The sequence below is a fragment of the Polypterus senegalus genome, chromosome 1 (assembly GCF_016835505.1).
Source record: "Polypterus senegalus isolate Bchr_013 chromosome 1, ASM1683550v1, whole genome shotgun sequence".
In the NCBI taxonomy this organism is placed as follows: domain Eukaryota; kingdom Metazoa; phylum Chordata; class Cladistia; order Polypteriformes; family Polypteridae; genus Polypterus; species Polypterus senegalus.
This window is the reverse complement of record NC_053154.1, coordinates 73,448,933-73,474,192: the sequence shown is the minus strand read 5'-3', so window position 1 is coordinate 73,474,192 and position 25,260 is coordinate 73,448,933. Positions and strand designations below refer to the sequence as shown.

The 25,260-nt window shown below is 37.6% G+C and overlaps 1 protein-coding gene across 1 annotated transcript in view; it reads left to right on the top strand.

Annotated features, from left to right (window-relative positions):
* The window catches only part of tmod4 (tropomodulin 4 (muscle)), a 106,141-nt gene extending 86,330 nt beyond the window's left edge, over positions 1-19,811 (top strand). Inside the window, exons 6-10 of the mRNA XM_039750733.1 lie at positions 534-664; positions 2,142-2,249; positions 10,534-10,677; positions 12,954-13,098; positions 19,407-19,811. Coding sequence (XP_039606667.1) covers positions 534-664; positions 2,142-2,249; positions 10,534-10,677; positions 12,954-13,098; positions 19,407-19,429 — 551 coding nt within the window. The 3' untranslated portion in view covers positions 19,430-19,811. The remainder of the gene's footprint in view (positions 1-533; positions 665-2,141; positions 2,250-10,533; positions 10,678-12,953; positions 13,099-19,406) is intronic.
* Positions 19,812-25,260: the final 5,449 nt, after the last annotated feature.

The following is a 25,260-nucleotide window of genomic DNA, read 5'->3' as shown; positions in this document are numbered from 1 at the left end:
TGTTTTGTAGGTTTTGAGTATATGATTGGAAAAATGATATGTGGAGTGTGTGACGTGAGATTCCTTTTTCCTTTTTCCATGGATGTGTTTCACATCGATTGCTGTTGTGCAGCTTTCGTCTCTATTGGCTTCTATTATATCTTAAATGTTTTTCTCTCTATTCTGCATGAAAACATGAGATTAACATTTTTTCTAGGCCATTTCAATAAACTACATGGGGTAAGTACCAAATAAAAGTATTTTTGGGTGAAGTATTCTTTTAAAAATTAGTCTTTCCCAATCACACAGACTTTTTATGGCTTTATAGTTTACTGTATCTGAAAAAAGGCAACTATATATTTCTGTTGTACACCTTTAAAATCCATCCATCCATTCATCTATTTTCTAAACCTGCTTATCTAAAGCATGTGTGCCTTATTAAAAAACATATTACATAACAAATCAAAAGTATCTTTATAAAATGCAGAAATGTTTTATTTAATAGAGAGGGAATCTGGTACAATCATTTGAATTGGACACCATCTTTTCGCTAGGTGTTGTTCAGCCAGACAAATACAAGATCTATCCAGATGAGCCACCAAATCCTACCAACGTGGATGAAACGCTAAAGAAAGTGCAGAGTAATGACAAGAGTCTGACTGATGTTAATCTTAACAACATCAAGGTAAGGAAAGTGAAAGCCAGCAATCTGAGTTAAGCACCAAATGATTTTATTTTTACATATCTTACTGTAGCCAGCATTCAGAGTCTTCTGTGCCTGATCAGCCTTCTCCAAAGAGCTCAGTCCTACACCTCCTCGCCTGTCAAGCCCTTTTCCTTCAGATCTTCCTTTACTTGATCCATCCACCTCCTCTTTGGCCTACTATGCCTTCTCTTCCCATGTACTTCCATTTCCATCACTCTTTTGAGCACATATTCATTATCTCTTTTCATCACATGTCCATACCCCTTTAACCTACTTTCCTGTACTTTCTTAGATATCTGTCCCACTTTTGTTGTACCTCTGATTGTCTAATTTCTTATTCAATAGTTTTTGTAACTCCACACACCCATCTCCACCTTCTCACTTCTGCCACATCTAACTGTACTCTCTTTACTGCCCATGTCTCAGCTCCATACATCATTGGTGGTCTTACCACTGTCTTAAAAGCCTTACCTTTAATGTTCGCCTTAATTCTTCAATCACACAATACTCCTGATACCCTCTTCCAGTTGTTCCCTCCACGCTACCCTCTATGGGTTCTATCTGCGTCTAGTTTTCCGTCTCAGGCTACTACTGGTCCTAGATATTTAAATGTATCTACTCTTTTCAACAGCTCTCACTGCAACCTAACTTCTGAATCCCGATCATCATTAAATCTCAAATATTCTGTCTTCTTCTTCCTGTTTATCTTCAACCGTCTATCTTACAAAATCCTTCTCCATTCTCCAACTTTCTGTCCACTTCCTCTTTTCTGGTGATACACAACACAATGTCATCAGCAAAAACCATGCACCAGAGGGATTGGTCATTTATCCCATGACTCAACACATCCATAACCAGATCAAAGAGGTAAGGACTTAAAGATCGCTGGTGCAGACCTACTCTAACTGGGATTTTTTTTTGTCACCCCAACACTGTTTTTAACCAGAATCCTTACTCCCTCATAAATAGCCTAGACAATCATAACATACTTCTCTGATAATCCTTTATATCTCATGCACCTCCAGACCTCTTAAAGTGGTTCTCTATCAAAACACTTCTCCAAATCAGCACACACCATGTGCATTCAGAGTATTTGTCCTTAATCATTTTTTGTTTCAAAGAGTTTCCTTATAGTATTACATTTTAGAGGACATTTTAAGGATTCAATAGGGACAAGACATTCAACTTTTTCCAAAGTGAGCACCATCCACACAATTTTTAGGATTTCGAACTGGGACTTAGTTTTTATGCTGTAATCATTGCTTTCCTATTTTTGAAATGCTTTCACATTTGTGTGCTAACTTGTCCATGGTTTAATGAAATACAGCCCACTCTTAATACAAGTGTGTTGTCCGTGGTACATGTAGCATCTCTCTGTGTCCATTCTCTATATTCTCTATATGTGGTATTTTATTTCATGTTGTCCAATGTGGTTATGATTTGTTTTTTTTCTCAGGGCATTCCAATACCAAAGCTGAAAGACATTTTTGATGCTATGAAAAAAAACACATCAGTTAAGAGCCTGAGCATCGCGGCCACAAGAAGCAATGACCCTGTTGCATATGTGAGTATAACAAAATAACATTTGACATTTTATTGATCAGTTTAATGCAGAAGTAAACACTTAAAAAAAAGTAAGTATTTATCTTGCAATACTGAGCAGGATAAAAGGATCAGAAAATGAGTGGACAGGTTGATGGCACATGCATGAAATAAGGAGAACTCTAGGTACTGAAGTCAGACTGACAGTCGTTATTAGGAGACATTGCTGTGCTATTTTTGACTTATCCATTGGAAAGTAAAACACGTCTTCATCAAATAGTCACTATGGTAACAACTGGACACTTAAAATGCAAAATACATCAAGGTACAGAGAGCTAATATTTACCAATCTACACATTATGTAGTAGCTAGCTAAAATCTTTATAATCTTTTTAGGCAGATATGGATGTGTATGTGTATTTTAAAGGCAGGATTCATATTCCTTGTAATAAGTAATGAGTTTACTTGATTTTGGCTAAAGGTTTTCATATTGGAGTCTGTTGCTGGGGTTGGGGTAGTTTAGTTTGTTGGAAGCACTCATCAGGAAAAGCAAATCAGAAGTGAGATAAGATTAGCATACATAGCATAACATCACATTTTCTAATTGAATTAATCCAGATAAGAATCTTGGGGTGGCAGAACCCTTTTCTTTACACACTGGGTGCAAGTCAGGAGCCAGCTCTAGACAGAATGCCAGTCCATTGCTGGGCTCATTTCTCCACATTCCCACAATCACACATGACCAGTTTGGAACTGCCAGTTAACCTACCATATAACTACTTTGGGCTTTAGAAACCCAAAGTAGCTTGAGACCCAGACATGGGAAGAATGTAGAATTCTTTTGTAATTCTTTTGTAAGTCGCTTTAGATAAAAGCATCTGCTTAGCAAATAAATGTAAATGTAAGAATGTGCAAACTCCACATGCCCAAAAAACAGGCATGGGATTCGTACCCAAGAACTGCAGCTGTAAGGCAGCATTGCTTACCACTATACCATCCTCTTAAACACTGACACTAACCCAGGTAGCTGGTTCAGTGACACAGAAGTGCCACCCATAGTACCACCAAGCTGCCCGGGTTTATATACAGTATTTTTCAAAAAGTAAAATATTAAATATCTTTCAGTCTTGAAGAAGATGAAAACAATAGTTTACCATGTGCCATTTCTCTGTTTTAATTATTTATTTTATGCATCGTGAAATGTATGATGTATAATACAGTACATTGCAATTTTAGCTGAGATACCTAGTGCCACAGATAAATAGATAATATAATAGCTTTTCTTATATTTACATGTTTTACATTACCTTGTTTTCTTTCACGGCCTCTGCATTTGCCATCTGTTTTCAGATCACATGGTGTTGCCCTTATTTCATTGTTTCTTTTTCCTTTAGCCACTTATGATGGCACAATAAGGGCATTCCCCAGGGTGAATAGAGTTACTTACCAGTTCAAAGAGTGCTACAGCATGCCAAGTGTTTAATTCACTAAAGCAAATGTCTCTTTGCATTCCATTCACATTCTAGGCTTTCAGCCATTTTTATTTTATAGATAATCTTTCATGGTATCCCCAAGTACATAAGATGCATATTAATTCTATTATATTCACAATATTCTTATGTAGAATGCTTCTGTGAAGTAAAACTAAAAGCTGCTAAAGATTTACAAATACAAAAGAGTGGCAGAAAAGTATAAACTATGGAACACATAAGCAAACTAACCAGGGACAGAACTATCGTTTAGTGGAACTATGCAGTGGTCTAAGGTGGCAGAATTTTGGGGACAGTATTTTTTATGCACTACAAACTCTGACTTAAAAACTTGAATTCAACACAGCTGTCCGATTATATTGTTATGACCTACATATGTTCTTCCAAATTCCATGCTACACAGTTATCCCCTTCTGTACATTTCTTTATGTTCTTCATATATAGGTTCATAGTGTTAGTTTTGCTTTTCCTTAAAACATTAGAAACATTTAGATGAGAACAGACCACTCAGCCCAACAAAGCTTTCCAGGCATATCTGCTTAAATCCCCCAAAAAAGCATCAAGTCAAGTTTTGAAGGTCCGTAAAGTCCTACTGTTTATTACATTACTTGGTCACTTATTCCATGTATCTGTCGTCTTCTGTGTGGAAAAAAAAAAAACATTTCATAGGTTCAGTTTGTTAATTTGGGGGGAGTTGGGGGGGGCAGGGTCTAGTTGGGTTTATACAAAGCTGTTGTATGCTGACGTAATGAGTCTTCAGGTCTGGATTTAAATGGAGCAGATCAGGATTTAAGTACACCAGCACACCAGTCAAAATATTGTGAGGCTTGTAGATAAGATTTTTCTGGAGGCATCATATTTTACTGGCGCTCAGCTGCCATCTCACTGCCTTAGAAAGACAAACAATATCATTAAAGGCTTCGACTACAGAATCCTGCACAGTCACTGATAAAATATAGTGTTATAGTTAACACTATTACATGCAGTGTATACTTTTTATGAGTGTGTGTCTTTGATGTATTATTCTCAACTTTTCTACGGAGACATGCAAGTATGGATTACTTTGTACAATTTACATATGACAACACACTTGAACCTGAACTTAACTATCATTTGAATTTTAAAATTGTCTTTACCTGCTTAATACTGTGTATACTCGAGATGGGCTATACATGGCATAGCTCACACCACCACAATGATTCTTGGGATTTTGAGTTCCACCAGGTTAGTACCAAGCAAGTGACGTTACCAGTCCACTCTAACCTTGTGATTTATATGACAACAAAAGCATAATTTCACACTGTGATTTTTTTTTCAAATTGCCCATTTGAAAGAACATTTTTCACTATCAAACAATCAAAAAATGGAACTGTTCTCCATTAAGTTAATTGCACAGTGCTTAAGCCATTCAAGGCTTTACAGTTTACAGCTTTACAGGATTTTCAAATCAGTCCTAGCTAAAAGCCAATGCAGACCTAGTAGGAGTTGTTTGGTCATACTTCCTACCTTTAATAACTGTCCTTCTGGAAGCATCTTGCATTAACTGCAGGCTGGAAAGAGAATGTTCTGGACAGTTTGTGAAGCATTCCACAATAGTAAAACTTAAACTGAGCAATAATGCAAGTACTAAAGGATAGGTCAGTGTCAAAATAAAGCATGCATTGAGCAAATTTGCAAAACTAATATTCTGGCTTTAGTTAGCAACATCTGGTAGAGTGCCCATTCTCCAACAGAATGACAACCAAATTTATTGGACAGGTTAAGGCACAAAAAAAGCAAGATGGGTCCAGCTGTAAACCTCTGCAGCACTGCAATTCAGTAGTTTTGACTGACAGCCAATTGGATTGCAGGTACTTGTCACTTGGTTTGCTTCACGTGAGTCAGACAACCCTCCCCCAACCGTAATCGTAACCATAGTGTAATCAGGTGTTATCACTGACGTATAATATAAAGTGACAACGTCCTCAATGGAGTGGAGCTCTGGAAATCCATAGCTAGAGTCTATTGAAAAAGGTAGCCCAATGCTCAGTAAACAGTCTAACACTGGTTTACGCAGTCATAAACATAGTCAGGTGAAGCTAGCTGGAAGTCCTAGACATGTTTTGTTTTGTTAGGTCTGTTATCTGTGTGCATGCTGGAGTGAGGACATGCTGCATTCCTTGGATCAGCATATTTAAGTTATAAAATAGTATGTTCATGCACGCTTCTTTATGCTGACACATGAAGTACTCATGAAACAATATCCCATGCCAGTGCTCCTCTGAATCATACAATTCAGCATTTGGTAAAATTGTGGCATACTAATGGTTCTATAAACAATGCACCAAAACCATGAAACCCTTCCTTCCATACTCTAAAGGCTGTCCTCATCACTGCAGATTGTATGGAAATAACCTCCCTACCTGGAAAGGGGTCTCTTTTTGAACTGCCTTTCCCAATGTTTCTTCCATTTTTTCCCTACAAAGGTTTTTTTGGGAATTTTTCCTGGTTTTCTTAGAGAGTCAAGGCTGGGGGGCTGTCAAGAGGCAGGGCCTGTTAAAGCCCATTGCGGCACTTCTTGTGTGATTTTGGGCTATACAAAAATAAATTGTATTGTATAAGTCCTTATAAATGGAGGCACTGATTATTGCAAGAGACAAAAATGTTATGAAGTCCATGTCAGCGTGTGCCCCATCATTTGTGGACTATGATTTTGTGCACCACTCAGTATGTATCGAGCAGATTCAGTGACTTCAGGAACACACTCTGAGTTAGTTGAAGGTATAATTTCAACCTTAAATCTAAAAGATTCAAGTGCAGCCTCACAGCCAGAACACTTTACTTCCTTTGCTCATATTTGTGTTCTCATTGTGTGCTTTTTATTTGTACTGTGGATTTGGGTGCATACAATTCTCTATTATAAAAAAGACCCCAAACCCAGAATAAGTGAAATAAAAGGCAAACATTATATAAAAAAATACCTTTTGTTTCTGACAAAGGAGTGATGACTAGGGGGAAAACTCCAAGTATAAAATAAACATGAAAGGAAACTATTAACTTTTTGCCCTCTAGGCATGCCAGCACCAGACCCTGATTGTGTTGTGTTGGTGTCTAAAGCATTTACACATTTGACTATACATCCAATACTCTCCGTTATCATCTCTTGTACCTTCTTAGACCCTCTGGCATCTCATTTTACCTTTAATCAAGCTGTTGTCATCTACTCTATTCTAACTCCTCACTCGCAGGAAGGTTCACCAGATGAGGCTTTTACACCTGGGCTATATGGTAGTTTGGGGGTAGACCCTAGAAAATACTTTCACTGTCTTGTTGGAAGTGCAAAAATCCTGTGGCCATATGCCTAGAACTCCCTCTAGTGGCCCCAGGTGCAGCTGCACTTCCAATCTGCTTTGCTCCATTAAAGGGCCAAGCAACCTTTTCAGAGGACAGAAGGCAAGTATGTATAGCACACAGTGCCACCCTGCTACCATCTATTGGACAGAGAAATCATTCCATCCTCCAGGTGATATTCTATATAATTACTAGTTGTGTTACATTGTTTCGCCTGGGACATTTCATTAGACAGTGAGCCTTGGTTAATTGCATGTATCAGAAGTACTATATAACTAACTGAATACTTTTTTGTATACAATATTTGTAGTTTTTTTTTTTACTGGAGCTAATATTATTCAATCACTGGAGCAGCTTACTCTTGAATATTTTACATGCAATTGCCACAGAGTAAAACATTCCTGCATTCGATCAATTCCTGCATTTCCTTGTGACAGACCTTGGGTTTTGTTGATGGTCAACTGCAAAATAAAATATTACAGGAAATTGTATTCTTTTGAAATGAAATGGGTAATCAGTAAGAATAATTTGCCTTTTGAATATTTATCGTTATTATTACAGTAGAGTCTCGCTTATCCGACATAAACGGGCCGGCAGAACGTCGGATAAGCGAAAATGTCAGATAATGGGAGGTGTTAAGAAAAAGCCTAATAAACATCAAACTATGTTATAATTTTACACATTACGAACCTAATACAGTGGAACCTCGGTTCACAAACATCTCTGGACACGTACAAATCAGGTTATGACCAAAAAGTTTGCCAAACTTTTGCATCTGTTCACGACCACACACTAGGTATACGAACGAGCCAGTTTCCCTTTCAGTTTGTGCGCGCCGATGATTTCCGCACATGTTAGTCTCTCCCTGTGCAGCAAGAGAAAAAGAGCGCGAGAGAGAGACAAAGTTAGACACACGCGCGCATGAGAAAAAGAGACGCACGTGTACACACACACACGTGTGAGAGAAAGAGAGACACACACGCGAGCGCGCGCGCAAGAGAGAGACACACACAGGCGCATGACACACACACGCGCACGCAAGAGAGACACACACAGGCGCATGCACACACACACGTGCGCGAGAGAGACACAGGCGCAGATACACACGCGCACACACACGCACACACGCCAGAGAGGGCTGGCCACATAATCCACTGTAATCATGTTTTACAACAAAACAACAGAAATATTTTACTGAAAAAATGAACTTAGCAACTAAAAATAGACTACGCTCATGCTCGCAACTTGCAGTTCTTGTTGCCGATTGATGCTTTTTTTTTTTTTTGCGGTTGGACGTCGGATAATACAGAATGTTGGATAAGTGAAGGTTGGATAAGCGACACTCTACTGTACTATTATTATATGTTTTCAGTTTTCATTTGTTTATGTTGTTTACTCAAGCAACACATTTCATGTTTTTAATAAGTTGTATAAGCTTCTATTTTTTGTGTTTTCTCATAGACATAGACAGACAATAAAGTTGTAACACTGAATTGTATTTTATTTTAACTTATTACACACAGCAATGACATTTACAGGCTGCACATTTTAGTAGCCCATGCAATAAACTGAACATTTTAGTTTTGGGTTTGTTTTTTGCAGTATTTGAAGTGAAAGAAAGTAACTGCCAGTTACCACGCTTTGGAGGCCTCTTAAACAATAGCAGGGTGGTGGACTGGGCTGGGTAAGGGATTTGTTTGCAGTCCCTGTTTAAAGTCAGTAGATGCTAACGTATATGTAAGCAATTTCAGAGAGGGAGCAGGTGACTTTGGACTACTGCCCCTACTGACAGGGCCAAATAAGGGAAAATGGCAGTACTGAGTACTGGTGATTGATGGCCCACTTCAAGTACTGTTTTTCTCTCTGTAAAAGCAGAGAAAACAAGACATAGGAGTCTCAAATGTAGACAACCAAGGGGAAGTACTTTTTATGAAGGAGTGTGGTTCAAAACAGGAGAGAAGTAAGAAATGTACAGAAGAGAACAGGTGAAAAGAAATAATAACATGATCTTAATGTACAGTGTCCATCCCTTCTCTGTTCTGGTCGTGTTGCATGTGTTAACTGAGCTGTAGTTTAAACTGATGTTGTCATTCCCGGCTAGTCTTGGACACAAGCAAAACACTTTCTCTTGTATTTCTTTCTCCCTCCCTAGTACCCCAGCTCAAGCTTTATAAAGCAGAGGTAATAAACAAATCTTACCTGAGCTTCACCAAACCTTACGCGTTCCACTTCACAGCTCACGACACATTTCATATCGCGTCTTTTTTCTGTGCAGGACACCTCCCCTTCTTCACTTGTCTGTTTACCTTATTGGTCAGTAGCAGTTTTGGTGTACTCCCTCATCACTTCTGCAGCTGCTTTCATTTGCATTAACTACCAAGATCAAAGGGCTAAGCCACAAAAAGGATGTGGTGTCTCAAAATATGCCATAGCATTATTATAGAGAAGTATCAACAAATAAAAAGAAATGAGTTGCCTAGTTTTGTTTTTCCTATAATGTTACTAAATATCAATCAAATCAGTCATTTAGTTTTTATATGGTAGGTTTGCTCCTAAATATTGATATAACAAAATGTCCTTTCTTAGCAGATACATACTGACCTAGGTGTACAATCCTCAGTGACCGTAGCCCATTCCCTTTATTCAATTGGCTGTGGTGGTATGGGTCATACAGTTCTGAAAACCTCACATTCTCTTCATGTTCACATAGATTTTCTCCACATACTTCAGATTCCTCTCCTATCCCAAAACAGGCATACTGGGTTAACTGGGGGCTTTGAGCTGTCTCAGTGTAGATGTTTGCCTGCATGAGTCCAGTGATGGACAAATTTCACATCTAGGCTTAGTTCAGAAAACGGATGGATTTGTAATGGCTGCCAGGATAATTTAATCATCCTGCCAAAGATCAGTCATTAAATTATTTTTCAACCAGTACACTATTAATAGCATATTTAAACTGAATATATGTTCTAGTACAGGTGTACCTTAATTATAGAAAATGCATTCTTCCAGTCACCTTCCAATTTAATACATAATAAGGATTCTCTGCTTCACAATTAAGGAAATCACTCTTTAAAATTATATTACATATGACTATACTGGCATAAATTAAAAGATATAATCTGAAATATATACGAGTTGAATAAAATTATGTTGTTTGGTTTGTAGATATCCCAGTTGCCGTTGTCTACTGTTGCTCTCATTCTGTATTTTTTAATTGTATTGTCTCAAATGTCTTAAAATTTTAGATACAACAATCATAAATCTCTATTTTATATTTTGTTTGTCAGTTGTGCTAGAAATTCTATGAATATAATAAACGTTTTTCAGTCTTGACTCAGTCCATTTAAGTGACATGTAAATATCTACAATATAAGGTCTTTGTTATTTAATTTATTTCCTGTATTTCTTGAAGATGTATGGCTTGTCAGGTAAAGGATACATACAATTTTATTTTTTGTAACATTGTTTTGTCTTCTTTTATAGGCTGTAGCAGAGATGCTTCAAGAAAACAAGACATTGCAGAGTCTGAACATTGAATCAAACTTCATTACCAGTGAAGGAATGATGGCCATTGTAAAAGCCCTGGAAAAAAACACAACACTGAGTGAAATTAAAATTGACAATCAGGTATAATTCAAAACCTAATGTAAAAAAAAATAAATCTGGTAAAGTGTGTAGGATGCCACAGCTGTGTATGACCATAAGCATCCAAAATGAATTACATAATGCAGATGCCAACATTGTTTACTTCTCTCATGGGTTTCAACTGGCATGTCATGAAGAACCTCTGCTGTTTTGAAACTGCACACTTCAAAGTTGTTCTTCATGAGGATTTAACGCTTCATTATTAAAAAACTTTGTGAATAGCATATAGCGCATGTTATGAGAGGCGGCCATGTGCCTGAAACAGAGGTAGCACAGTCACCATTGTTAAAAGGTGTGTCAGGTCCTGTTTATGGAAAACTAAAGGTGCTACATTCTAGACACCTTCTTCCTCAGTTAAATAAAAGTGTCAACCTATCTTTCCCCTGCAGATGTTCCTTCTTCCTACTAAGTATTTGTTTTTTCTTTAATAGTTCTTAGTTTTAGAGGTACTTCTTAAACACTAATAAAATAACATCCATCCATCCATTATCCAACCCGCTTAATCCGAACACAGGGTCACGGGGTCTGCTGGAGCCAATCCCAGCCAACACAGGGCACAAGGCAGGGACCAATCCTGGGCAGGGTGCCAACCCACCACAGGACACACACAAACACACCCACACACCAAGCATACACTAGGGCCAATTTAGAATCCCCAATCAACCTAACCTGCATGTCTTTGGACTGTGGGAGGAAACCGGAGCGCCCGGAGGAAACCCACGCAGACACGGGGAGAACATGCAGACTCCACGCAGGGAGGACCCAGGAAGCGATCCCAGGTCTCCTAACTGTGAGGCAGCAGCACTACCACTGCGCCACCGTGCCGCCCTAAAATAACATTCTCAAACCAAATAAATCCAATTTGTGGTTGTAGGGGGCTAAAACCTATTCAGTCAGTTTATTGCAAGGCATCTTCACACATACAGACAGATTCACATTCAGCCATTTTAGATTTCATTTCTAGATGTGAGAGGAAAACATACACAGGCATGGTTGGTCTGTGCAAAATCCACACAGGGACCAAATGTGCAGAGGATTTAAGCACTGAATGCTGGATCTGTGAGGCAGCACTGCTAGAGACTGCACCCTTTAAAGGTGATGGCTGCCATTTTTCTTTATTTCCTAACATTTTTCTTTTTCATTTTCAACAGTTTTCCAGACTGTTTCTTGTATTTCAAACTCTGTTATAATGCCTCACTGTGCCTGTGGCTATCAAGTCAGTGCTTCAGTGGAATAACATTAAACTCCATCTGTTCCTTGACTTAAGACTGATCCACCCATTAGCCTTAGTTTTTCTAACAAGACTTTCTTTCTTTCTTTCTTTCTTTCTTTCTTTCTTTCTTTCTTTCTTTCTTTCTTTCTTTCTGTGACAACTGCCTGCCATGGTAAATTTCCAATAAGTGTCATTGGTTTAGCACATGCCTTTTTGTGTCCATGGCACCTCACAACAATGTCATCAACGTGCAACAAAGCAATCAACAAAAATGTGAAAAACCAAAAAATTGACAAATATATTTTGTACAAAATAGATAGAAAATGCCCATATCCTGATGTATTGAACCATATATTGGATAGAGATCAGGATAGGAGACTAATAATAATTAAAAAAAAAGCTTTTCAATGGACTAGGTGGTGGAAAGGCAGGAAATTGTGGTCTTTAAACTAGCAGAGGTCAAAACTGAAACCACAGCAAAACCAAAACAGAGTAAGCCCAGGGACAATGTCAAAACTCAAGGCTAAAATACAAAACCCCAAAATTTGTGTAATCACACACCAAACACCAGAAAGGTTTTGTTTTATCAATCCAGAATCTAGAACACCACCTGAAGCGTAACACTGGCATTGTAACATCACCAGCCAAAATGGTTCAAGTCTCCCGAGGTTCGGGCTGAATGACAAATTGTCAAAGTTTTCTTATGTTCTTACGAATCATTTTGGGGTTTGTGGAAATCGAACCTATAAAACCACCCTATAGCTCCTGAGAGATTCAGGATAGGACTGTTCTATCCTTTTTCCTTATAATATAAATTGTAAATATGCCTTTAGATTAAATTGAAGAAACAGTAACAAATTAAGTGATATGTGAATCACAGAAGGAATATTTAGTGTATCTTATCAGGATGATAACTAAGAAATTGAATATTGTTGTGTCTTAAAAGTCATTGTTTGAGCAGAAGTTGAGGTGCAGGCATAATGTGTTTGATAATTATATTTCTTCTGAATTGCAAAGGCTGAAATCTTTGTCTGTGTGTCTTCAGCGACAGAGGCTTGGAGATTCAGTGGAAATGGAGATTGCTGCAATGCTGGAAAAGAACCCATCCATTGTAAAATTTGGCTATCACTTTAACCAGCAAGGACCACGTGCAAGAGCTGCCATTGCAATCACGAAGAACAATGATTTCTGTGAGTACACTCAGTAGACTTTTATATAATGTGATTTTCACTACTTTTGGTAAAAAATCTTTGACAGCCAATTTCATTATTTGTAACTACAAAGAGCAGAAGTATTATGTTTTTACTGTACCAACTCATTAAATAAGCAGCAAATATATATTACTATTGAATAACATTAGGTGCGCCTTTTGCTGTGCATCAATGATAAATCAATTAAAAATGAATCAGTTCTTTACTGCGATACAAAACGATGCAGATTATAAGTATTGTAAAACAAGAAGGTGGTTTGGGGATCCAATTGGAAAACTGTGTCACTATTTGACAGCACCTTTTCATTGCTGAGCTGATTTTAAAGGCTACTGGCTACTGACTTCTCTGGATTCTCATCCATTTCCTTGGCCTGGTCCCATGTGTTCACTCCCTGTTGGCATGTGTGAATGAGCACACTGTTGACAGAATATCAGTATTGCTTAAAATAAAAAAGATTTACTTTTGAAAAATTAGTTTTCCTTTTGAAATGTCTTAATAAAATAATCAAAGCTGCATAGGCTGACTGTTGACACCCACTTAAAACAGGTGATGAATTGGTGGTGTTATTCATTTTCGTGAGGATTTCTTTAAGGTTGGCTAGAATATATTCCATTTCGAATTTTGGCATATGTACAATTAAAATTGTGCATCAGTTTTTGAATTAAAAAAATTATTGAGATGGTAAAAATATTTTGTACCATTTTTAATACCATATTTGATTTCTCCTGTTTTGAATATTTGTTTCTTTGTTAATGTAATGAGTCAGAAAAACACAGTGTATGACGTGGATGAAGTGACAGTTTAAAAGATCATTGCTGGCGTCTCTTCCTCATCCAAAGTTGTGGACAAATCCTTGATTATAAGTTTTCCTCTTTGCTAAAGGCCTTCCCTGCTATTAGACATTAAGTCCCAATTAGAACATTAGAAATATTTAGATGAAAACAGACCATTCGGCCCAACAAAGCTGGCCAGTCCTATCTACTTAATTTTTCCAAAATAACATCAAGTTGAGTAAAGTCCTACTGTACCACACTACTTGGTAACTTATTCCAAGTGTGTATTGTCAGTGTGAAGAAAAGGTTCCTAATGTTTGTGTTAAGTTTACCCTTAACAAGTTTCCAACTGTGTCCCCATGTTCTTGATGAACTCATTTTAAAGTCACAGTCTCATTCTAATTCCCTTCATAATTTTAAACACTTCAGTCATGTCTCCTCTTAATCTTCTTTTTCTTAAACTGTAAAGGCTCAGCTCTTTTAATTGTTCCTCAAAATTCAACCCCCGTAGACCTGGAATCAGCCTAGTCGCTCTTCTGTCGACCTTTTCTAGTGCTGCTATGTCCTTTTTGTAGCCTGGAGACCCAAACTGCACACAGTACTCCAGATGAGGCCTCGCCAGTGTATTATAAAGCTTGAGTATAACCTCCTGTGACTTGTACTCCACACATCGTGCTATATAACCTAACATTATGTTTGCCTTCTTAAAGACTTCTGAACACTTTGACTACAGTTTCTGATTTTAGCTTTTCGTATTGTCTACAGTATTTTTTGATTACCCATTTTTGACATTTGCTCTCATTTTCTGACTATGTCTCATCTTCCAGCCTTTTATAACAAAACCTTTCAGTTTAACAGGAATACCAGCGTCCATGACCTCTGGGTTTTGATAAATAATAACTGTGGAACCACTGTTTATTGTTTTTTTTTAAAAACTCATTTCCAATTCAATAAATTTCAAAGGTCTGTAAATTATCTTTCAATTTTTAAAAAACAAGTCCAGAAATTGATTCAAAATAACCTTTGGGTTTTACTGACATGAATAAAAAAGTTTATTAGTGTATTGCTGTCTTGTTAATATGTATATCATTAAGTACTTGTACAGTTGAATAACATGGTTTTGACAATACCACATTAAGGGTTAAAATGTATTTACTGACTTTTGTATTTAATTGGACTGTAAAAAAAAATAAGTTGCAGGTTCCTCTTGCCCATAGATACTCCTCATGGTAAGAGAAGTATTGTTCATCCATCACCAAAATAACTTCATGTGTTTTTTTTGCCGTGGGGATTCTGATGCAGATTCAGGGTCATTGTGAGAACCAACCTCCAACTGGGTCACCAGTCCATTACTGGGTACATTCATACACATAGATACACTCACTCATCCAGTGTCATCAACCAACAGAAATGTTTTAGCATGCTTGAGGAAGAGTGGAATAACTATAAATACGTCTACAGGCTGGGATGGTAATTTGAACTAAAGGCTCCATCCATATACGTATACCTGTGACATTTTCACATTTTGATTGAATTATTCATTTAAGAATTCATCCCAACATTACTTACAGTAGTTTCCTTTCCTACTGTCATCTAAGGAAAGTGTGTGGTGTCTTGTGATGAACTTGCAACCTCCCTAGGTCAGCATCGCCTACTCACTGCTGCCAGGGGCAGTCCTAGCAATTCTCAATTTTAAAAATAGATAACATACATTAGGAAAATGGATGAAAGTATCCATCTCAGGAGCTATTGTTATTAAGGCCATTCTTACTGGTATGAAGATGTTTGGAATTTGTAGTTTTCCACCAATAAATATACCTGCACTGCACCAATGACTCACTTGTTGTGTTTACTTTACAGATCTGCACAGGTTTAAGATAAACAGGCTTAAATAGGTTAGGTAATTATTAATACGGCTAATGCCAGAGATATGTTTTAAAATACCATACAGCTAAAGCAATCTAAAGTGAGGCTATTATTTCCATGGAAACCTAACGATGAGTTTGACTAAAAGCACTTCAAGCATTCTGTAGTGCAGAGCTCTTGTGACTCATTTAGAGATGTGGAGCACACTCGCTAAAATAGTCAGTTAAATGTAACCTCTAAATGAAACTGACAGACCTACTGCAGTCTAGCAGCCCCCCACGCCCAGCTTTGCTCTTCACATACTGTATGTTCTTCAGGATGCATACTGTATATACACAACAGACGAGAATCGAGGCTGCATCAGCTGGCATGTAAGTGACTTTGTTGTGTTAATTCCCCGTCACTAACACTGCCTCACTTCTTCTAATCACCTCAGTTTCAGGGCAGGTCCTTGTGGGTGGAACCCAAGCAAAAAAAAAGAAGAAAGTTACTGGACCCTCTAACCCTGCTTTTTTATTGGATTTTATTTGAAAACAGCATTGTATATGATCAGGTCTAACTAATACAACTAAGAAAATAACATTACATACAATCAAATCAAACATAACAAACCAGAATTCAACCAACGCCTGAGGGAATTACAGGAGAGCCAACAGCAAGAGGAAATCTTTAAAAACAGCAAAGAAGGGAGAAAGTCCTTTTCCCCGATACAAATGCTTATTCTAAGCTAGAAAACTGCACATCTGGTCCCTTCTCAATGGAACTTGACTGTTCAGTGACACCCACACCTGGTTAAGTGTACACAACTTAACGTAACTGCAATGTGATTAAATGAATTTCTTCTGAATAACCAGATAAACCACAAGATTAAATTCTGTATGTCTGCACGTTTCATGGCAAGAATTTAACAACTCGCTTCCAACAAACACAAACATGCTTTTGACAACAATAAGAAGAGAACAGTTTGATACATAGATCAACTACGGTTGTTTTATAGTATCACAAGTAATTTACCTTATTTATTCAATATTACAACATACTGACAACTAACTTCAAATTTAAAAAACAGCTTAGCCAAAATTATTAGCATAGTGACCTAAGAAAATGAACAGACCTACTGGGGAAATTATAAAGGAATTTCTCCCTGAAAATGGTATAGTCTTTGTGCAGTTTTGATACTTCTTGCATTGCAAAATATCAATTATTGGAAGTGAAAGGAGAGAAGTGGAATAAATGCAATCCATTGCTTGCTACCTAAAAAAACCATTTACCCATCAAATGGTGAAAAGTGCTAAGATTTGTAAACCACACTAAAAACTCACCCACGATCAGAACACAGAGCTAATTAATTAAGAAAAAGAGACCCACTGTATTAAACATCAGATTAATTAAACAATAGAAGTTTAGCAGACACTCAGGCAGGGGCCTGCAGAATAACATTAATGAACTCTTGCCAAATCCTGAACTAACTCTGCACAGTTCCACATAAAGAAAATTGGATTTTTCTTCTACTTTTGGATAATATATCATTGAGTTATGAAGGATGCATCAATATTCTTCCAATTAAGCAGAATTATGTATGGACTGTGTAGTGCAGGCACTAATGGAGAGTCCATCACCAGATAATCTAAAGCAATCTGAAATAACTCCAAAACACTTCAGTAAAATAACTTGCACTGATCAAGAATCTTACACTATCTGACAGATAAGAAAAATCTTTTCCGAAAAGGGCTTTGAAAGTTTGGATAGTCCCAAAACCTGCGCCTGTGTAAAGCTGGAGCACCTAGCATCATTCACAGTTAGGGTCCAATCCCTGATACATTTCAGATCATTTCAATCTGGAGTTGTATTTCTGGTGTACACTTTTCACCTAAATTACATTGTCATGTCAACCCGCTATATCCTAACACAGGGTCACGGGGGTCTGCTGGAACCAATCCCAGCCAGCACAGGGCACAAGGCAGGAACAAACCACGGGCAGGGCGCCAGCCCACCGCAGGGCACCTAACCTGCATGTCTTTGGACTGTGGGAGGAAACCGGAGCACCCGGAGGAAACCCACGCAGACGCAGGGAGAATATGCAAACTCCACACAGGGAGGACCTGGGAAACGAACCCGGGTCTCCTAACTGCAAGGCAGCAGCGCTACTACTAAATTACATTGTGCTTTCCACAAATTGAAGAAGAACAGAATTTACAAATTATTGAATTCCACTCCTTCCCTGTAGTGAGAAGTCAAGCAAAATGACACCTTCTATCGGCTAACTAAAAAGATTACAATATGCAAGCATTTGAGGCAACTCAGGTCCCTTCTGTAATCATTTTAGTTAGCCAGTAAAAAGGGTCATTTTGCTTGACTTCTCACTACATCCATAATGGCTAACACGGTACAACACCCTAGTACTACTCCTTTCCTGCGAGATTGATAGAAAGGTTTCTTTCCCAGCACTGCTGAATGTGATCTACTGGTGAGCTCTGTGACAATAGTTGATAAAGTCTGGAAACAATGTCAACATTTTTGTCCTTACTAGTTAAAAATATTTTTGAGTGTCAGCACCAGTGGAGGTTTTAGCACAAATTGTTTTGGTTTTTTTCTTCAAAGAGAAAAGTAAGTCTACTGAAGGAATTACGCTCAGAATCTGTGAGGCAGCACCAACAGCAACTTCTCTACCATTTTTCTCCTATTAAAATGATTTATTTAAAAATTCCAGAAGTTATGAAGGAAGAACTTTTAGGCTAAATATAAAAGAGCTTATTAAAAAATATAAACTGAACTGAGAAAGCACTCCATGTGTAATCTTACTGTTCTTAATTGCTGGTGAATAGAAGTAAGTCTATATGGAAAAAGGTGATCCATTGTGGCGACACCTGATGGGAGCAGCTGAAAGAAAGAGGAAAAGTAGACGTAGGTAAATCCATCCATAAATATTCCAATTTACTTCTGCTGGAGATCAGGCCTATCCTGGCAACACGGAGCTCAAGGCATATATTAGCACTTTAAATGGCGCCAGACCCTCTCAAACATATAGCCATACTTACAGACATCAGGCCAATTTCAAGCTGACAATTAGCCTTTCATGTGGGACTGGAGTACATAGAGGAGAAGACACACAGCCACATGGAGAACGTGTATACTTCAAATGTGAGTTGGTAATAACCAATCTTGGTGATGGAAAGAATTAAGGTTGGATGGTTGTCTGTGTCAAAAGAGTACTTTATTTTTGATATTTTTAAAATAATTGCCATATTAATATTGTTGCGTACAAGATATATGAAATTCTTTCTTACTCGACCTTTGGGCACAATAATAAATGAAAATCTACTAAAATAACCAGCAATGCTAACTTATTTTAAGTTTGCTTGTATTGAATGTTCATTTAATTCTCCTTGTTACTATATGTCGTCATGACTGCAAGTGTGCCAAAGCATTATGTGCCAACGGAACAAACTGGAAAAGAGTTGAGAGAAGTTGTGGTTCTCCTAAGGGAGAGATCAGAGGCAACAGCTTCTCTTACCCTGGGGTTTAACGATCAGCTATGGATGCTCTAAATTCCAGTGCAGTGGTAAACTGCTTAATTTTCAGACAGAGGGCTGGCTGGCTGGCTACCTGAGGGGGAAGTTCACACAACTGCCTTTTTGTTTCCCTTAGTGCGCCAGAAGAGAATGGGCTGAATGAAAATCTCTCAGTGGATGCCAGCTGATTTTGTGAAGGGTGCACTCCAAACCAAAACCCATCTGCCTGCTACTCTGCCCACAATGGATACCCTGCCATGTTTCCAGCCATTTGCAGAGTGCACTTCCTTCTTCAGTGCCTTACCCAGACAGAGGTATCCAGGTCTGGTACCCGTCCTCATGACAAGGTTTTTAAAGGCAAAAAGTAACTTAGCCTTCAGTTTCTGTTCCTTGGATGCTCAAATTCTACTATTATGCTTGCTTTAAAAAAAAAGAGAGACAGGCTGTTGTTTTCTTGGCCCTTCAGTCAATTATTCGATTTAATAAATATATTTCTTGCTGTCATGCCTAGTGCCACTTGTTTTTGCTCATTATTTACAAAGGAACTGTCTTCTTATGGTACTAAGCTCTGGAGAAATAACCGGCTGTAGTAGTTAACATGACATTAAATACCAGCCTTACTGTTGATTTTAGCAAATGAATCAGAGACTCTTAAAGCTCTTAACATTATAAAATAAGAAATTCAAAATAAATGGATAATGTTTACAGAAAAAAATAACAGAGACAGCCTACAGCAAAGCAAATGGAACATTTGCACGAAACCCTTTTGCCACTCAGAGATGTGACAGCTATAAAAGCCAGGATCACATTGACACCAATTACAAAATGTAAATAAATATATGAATAAAGAGTTTTTAATTGTTTGTATTTGTGGTATTGTTTATTTGGGATCTTGGATATGATCAGTCTTACATAATGTGTCAAAAAAGCAGAAATGTTACAAATTCTCTTCTCTAAAGCAGCACTCTCAGTGTAGGCGGGTGTGTGGTTCATCAGCACTAAAGTCCATGACTAATGGTAAAATTATTCATTTTCAGCTTAATGGTCTTATTAATTCTCCTGGAACTTTACCATACACTTTATTTAATTTAACTGGTGATTAATTAAGCTAGATGGATCAATGTGGGTATATCGTCTCCCAACACCTGTTCATAATTTTAATGGACAGGAGCCCGAGGTGTGCCAAACTGCAGAGAGTATCCAGTTTGGGATCTTAAAGGAGACCAACTTAGAGGAATTCTACTTTGTCAATGAAATTAAATGTTTCATTAAAACAAACTCTGTCAGGGCAGACTTAACACATACACATGGTGCTAATGACTCAGCCATCATTTTTCACCTGCTCCTGCACACAGCAAGAAAGGAGTTATGAACAAATGAAGTCCAAAATCTCGATAAAAAACAAAAAGACAAGGATAGGCTAGCCAGGGCACTTTCTGTGTGAAGCTTCAGTTAAATATACGGGGCCATCAAAATGTGTTGAGCCTGACCAATTAGGAGAAACATCAGTAAAGGCAAACAACTTTTATTTTAGAACATAATCCCTAGTACCACCCAAACAGTTTTCACAACATTCACATAACTTTTCTATGCCACTGAAATAAAATGCTTTATCATACTTGAGTGCAAACCCTGCTCTGTTGATTACTTGTCTTTTTCATTACAGATTTAGGGACAGGGAGAATTCAGACATGGCCAAGTCTGGAGAACAGGGTGGATATGGCATGTTTGATTCCACTGTTTCATGAAGAAACCATTAATTAATTAGCATAAAGATGAAAGACGCCTCACGCCTGGACAAACTTGTTAAGAAGGCAGGCTCTATTGTAGGAGTAAAGTTGGACAGTTTAACATCTGTGGCAGAGCAGTGGGCACTAAGCAAACTCCTGTCAATCATGAAGAATCCACTGCATCCACCAAACAGTGTCATTTCCAGGCAGAGGAGCAGCTTCAGCGACAGACTGCTGTCTCTGTCCTGCTCCACTTACAGACTGAGGAGATCGTTCCTCCCCCACACTATGCGACTCTTCAATTCCACCCGGGGGAGTAAATGCTAACATTACTCAAAGTTATTGTCTGCTTTTACATGCATTTTTATTACTATTTAATTTAATATTGTTTTTTTTGTATCAGTGTACTGCTGCTGGATTATGTGAATTTCCCCTTGGGATTAATAAAGTAAGTATCTATCTATCGAATATCTGCGCAGTATTACAGGAGCTCACTGTCAAATAGCAGAAGGGAGATGTTTCGACGGCTGTCTTTATCGCTTTCCTCCGATTGACTGCTGCAGACACACATGCAAATCAGCATAGTCCTAACTGGTTACAAGGGGCTTTAGAGACAGTATGGCCAACAGTCACACTGGCAATGCCTTGATAAATCTTTGGTACATGCTTCCATTGTTTCAACTCTTGTCTCACCTCTGGGTCATGTAGCCACATTTATATCACTAGCACTACTTACATTTCATCCAGTCAAAATTCATGGGCTCAGAATTCTCCTTGGAACACTGGATGTGGTGATTCCTCATGAGTCAACATCCTAGGCATACAAATTTCTCCTTCTTAATTTTTCATCTGGAAACATTCATCTGGCCCTTAACCAATAATGTGTATTTAATTTGGATTTTCCATTACAATTCGCTCCAACTGTGGCAACGTTTTTCTTCTGTCATCAACGCTGATGGCCAGTCAGCCCTGGTTGAGGGAACAGAATTCTGTAGGCCACCACTCGATTGTGAAATCTGAAGAGGTCTGGCCATGGTATAAATTAACTAGATTACAATGAATGTTTGAAGTTGACTTACTTATGAAAAAAGAAACATAACACATTTCCTAAATTTGTTTTTCACAAATAACTATGGAGATGCAGATCGTTGGTCCTCATCACAGAGTATCCCCTTTCAGCTTCAAAATGTTTTGATCAATCCTCATAGTGAGTGCATGCAAAAGAAACTTACAGGTACTTTACAGTATATCATGTGCTCAGAAGTATCATTGTCATGATTAAGGTTTTACACCATGGACTGCACTACACTCCTTTTTCTTCCTATTCTCTCAAATCTTTGTTCCTACTAGCCTTCACATTAAGACTCATGCCAAGTTAAGGTGCATACGTGCCCATGCATGGTCAGCATATAAACCCAGGTTTGCCCACAAAAGCAATGTATAGAATGCCTGGCGTGTTTAGACAAAGTATGAAATATTTGAATTATTTTAATACTAGGCTGACCCGCCTTTTAAGGCGACCGACTTTTAAGTTGACCACTTCTTAAGGCAATTCAATATGTAGATCAATTTGATATTTTATACAAACTCATTAATTTGGTTATATTGCATTTGTGCGGTATTACTTTAATACTCATAGTTTGTTATTTTTGTGATTAAATTTTAACTTTTTTTCTATATTGAGGTCGCCCTTTTGAACCCCCGATATTTACTATGTGGTGAGGAATTTGCACTCCAACAACATTAATGATTTCCAGAGACATAATTTTGTCTATTTTTCCAGCGCATTGCACACAAAAGCAAGGGAACGATGGGAGCACCAGAACTCTGCTCACATCATGTTTTTATTTTTTTCTCCAGCTGTCTGGAGTTTTTTTTTTTGGTTTTTCTGTCCCCCCCGGCCATTGGACCTTACTCTTATTCTATGTTAATTAATGTTGATTTATTTTATTTTTCTTATTGTGTCTTTTATTTTTCTATTCTTGATTATGTAAAGCACTTTGAGATACTGTTTGTATGAAAATGTGCTATATAAATAAATGTTGTTGTTGTTGATGTTGCTTCATACCGCAAGCTGCAAGCAGTAAGTCTGTGATAAGCGGAATACCGCTACGCTTTCCACTTATGGGACAGAAGGACAATCCCGACCGCTTTTATATAGTAAGAAAGAAGAAGATATCGCACAGTCTGGAGTAGAAAATCATCTTTTACCTGGAAAAACAAAACTACAAATCCCATCGTGCATTGCAAAATGGACAGGGCGTGTGTGAAACTCCGCGCCTGCGTAGCACTCACGGGACGGAAGGACAGTCCTGACCGCTTTTATATAGAAGGATTATATAAACACTTTACCTAAGCATTATATAGAATGACAAAAATGCTATTTAGGCAAAGTATTGTCTTTTGGCATTGCATAGAATGCCTAGGAAATGCGTGACATATTAATCGTTTCATACTTTGACATCCAATTTTCGGCATTCTATACAATGCCTGCATTTCATACATTGCCGGTAACACATAAAATGCAAGAGCCATGTTATATAAGACAGCTGCATGGTTACATTATTTTACAACACACTTTTCACTCTGAATTCTAAAAAAACCTGGGGAAAAAAGTATGATTAGAAAGAATCTTCTGTTTTAAAATGTATTTTCAAGACTAGTTTTAACTACATCAGTATGATCTCTTCAGTTTTGTTATATCAGTAAAATCTCTTCCATTTAAATAAATGAATGTGGTCCATCTGGATTTTTAGTTTAGCTCATAATGGTCAAGACATACAGTAACTGAACCAGGAATAAGGAGTGCCGCTGAGATTTCAAGGTTGAACTATAAAGTAACTGCCCTATAAAATAAAGAGCACAAGATCCGATTACATGGTTTTCCAAAGCCTATTCCACATTATCAGTTGTCCAGTTTGTTTCTTATTTTTGACAGAGCTAATACTAAAAGTTAGGAATAAAACTTCTAATCTAACTTCTGGCTATCATCCCCAGGCTAATAGGTAGAATTGGGGAAAATATCTTACATTCAATATACATGATATTCAATAACTAAAAGACAATTCTCCTTAGAGCAGAGTTCTACAGAAATCATCATAAATCAAGGATGATGGAGGTCTACCCTTTTAAACATTTATTTTAATTAATAAATGAAACAATTAATAAATTCAGCCCATTTTAGCTCTAGATGGCAGTAACAATAATATGTTTATTACTAAAAACACATAGGTTTGATGAAATATTTTAGTTGTTTTTGGAAATAATTATTTATTGCCATGAAGATACAAGTATACTTCATGAACTCCTAACAAAATAAGAAAGTTCACAGAATAGATACAGGTTATTTTGCAATGCTTATATTTTTCCGAATTTGTTTTAGGACTTTATGTTTTAGGGTACATACAACCGTACCTTTTATTTATTAATGCAATTCCCTCTTGAATAAAATAGTGGATGTTCAACCTAATTTCAAAACGCTTCAAGTTTACCCTTCTCAGAAATGACACTGTCGTGCACGTAAATACATTTGATCCACAATAATACAATTTTAGAACAAATTAACAGTCAATGTTAACCTCTGGTGCCATCAAGTAGTAACATTTAAGTACAACCTGGAGCTCACTGCAGTGTCTGATCAAAAGCGTGTGAAGGAACAGGGTGTTAATGCAGAAACGTGTCTTTCAGTGGACTCTCTGAAAAAGTCTTAAGAAGTTTCCACTCGGAACTATTCAATTCATTTGCTGTCTGGGGCCAAATTTCTGCACCCCCTCGTCTATTTCTGTATTTGGAGGAGGAGACGGAATCCAGCCGGTGAAATGAATCCCAAAGGGATTGTATTACAGACAGCTCAAAATATCCTCTTTAAAGAGGTGGGAGAAATCACAGGCAACAAAATTTAAAAGCACTCAGATAAGGACTAAACTGCCACGAACAGCTGTTCTACTCTATGACGTTGACCTGCATATTGAAAAGGGAGCCACACGGCTTCAGATTAAATTTCAGTATTACTTTCTTTATGGAGGTAAAAATGTATCTAAATGTTTTGAGGCAGCATATAGGTGAAAACAGGACCAACTGAGAATTGCTGAATTGCTTTCAAGTAAAGATCCAAGAACACTTTAAATGCTTACCATTAGCCACACAATGCTCTGCGAGGTCACACAATATAACAACAGTGGCACAGATTTTGCACCCAAACACACAAAGCTGTGGATCAACCAAGCACAAAATGTAAATTAAATCCAAATTTAGAAATTA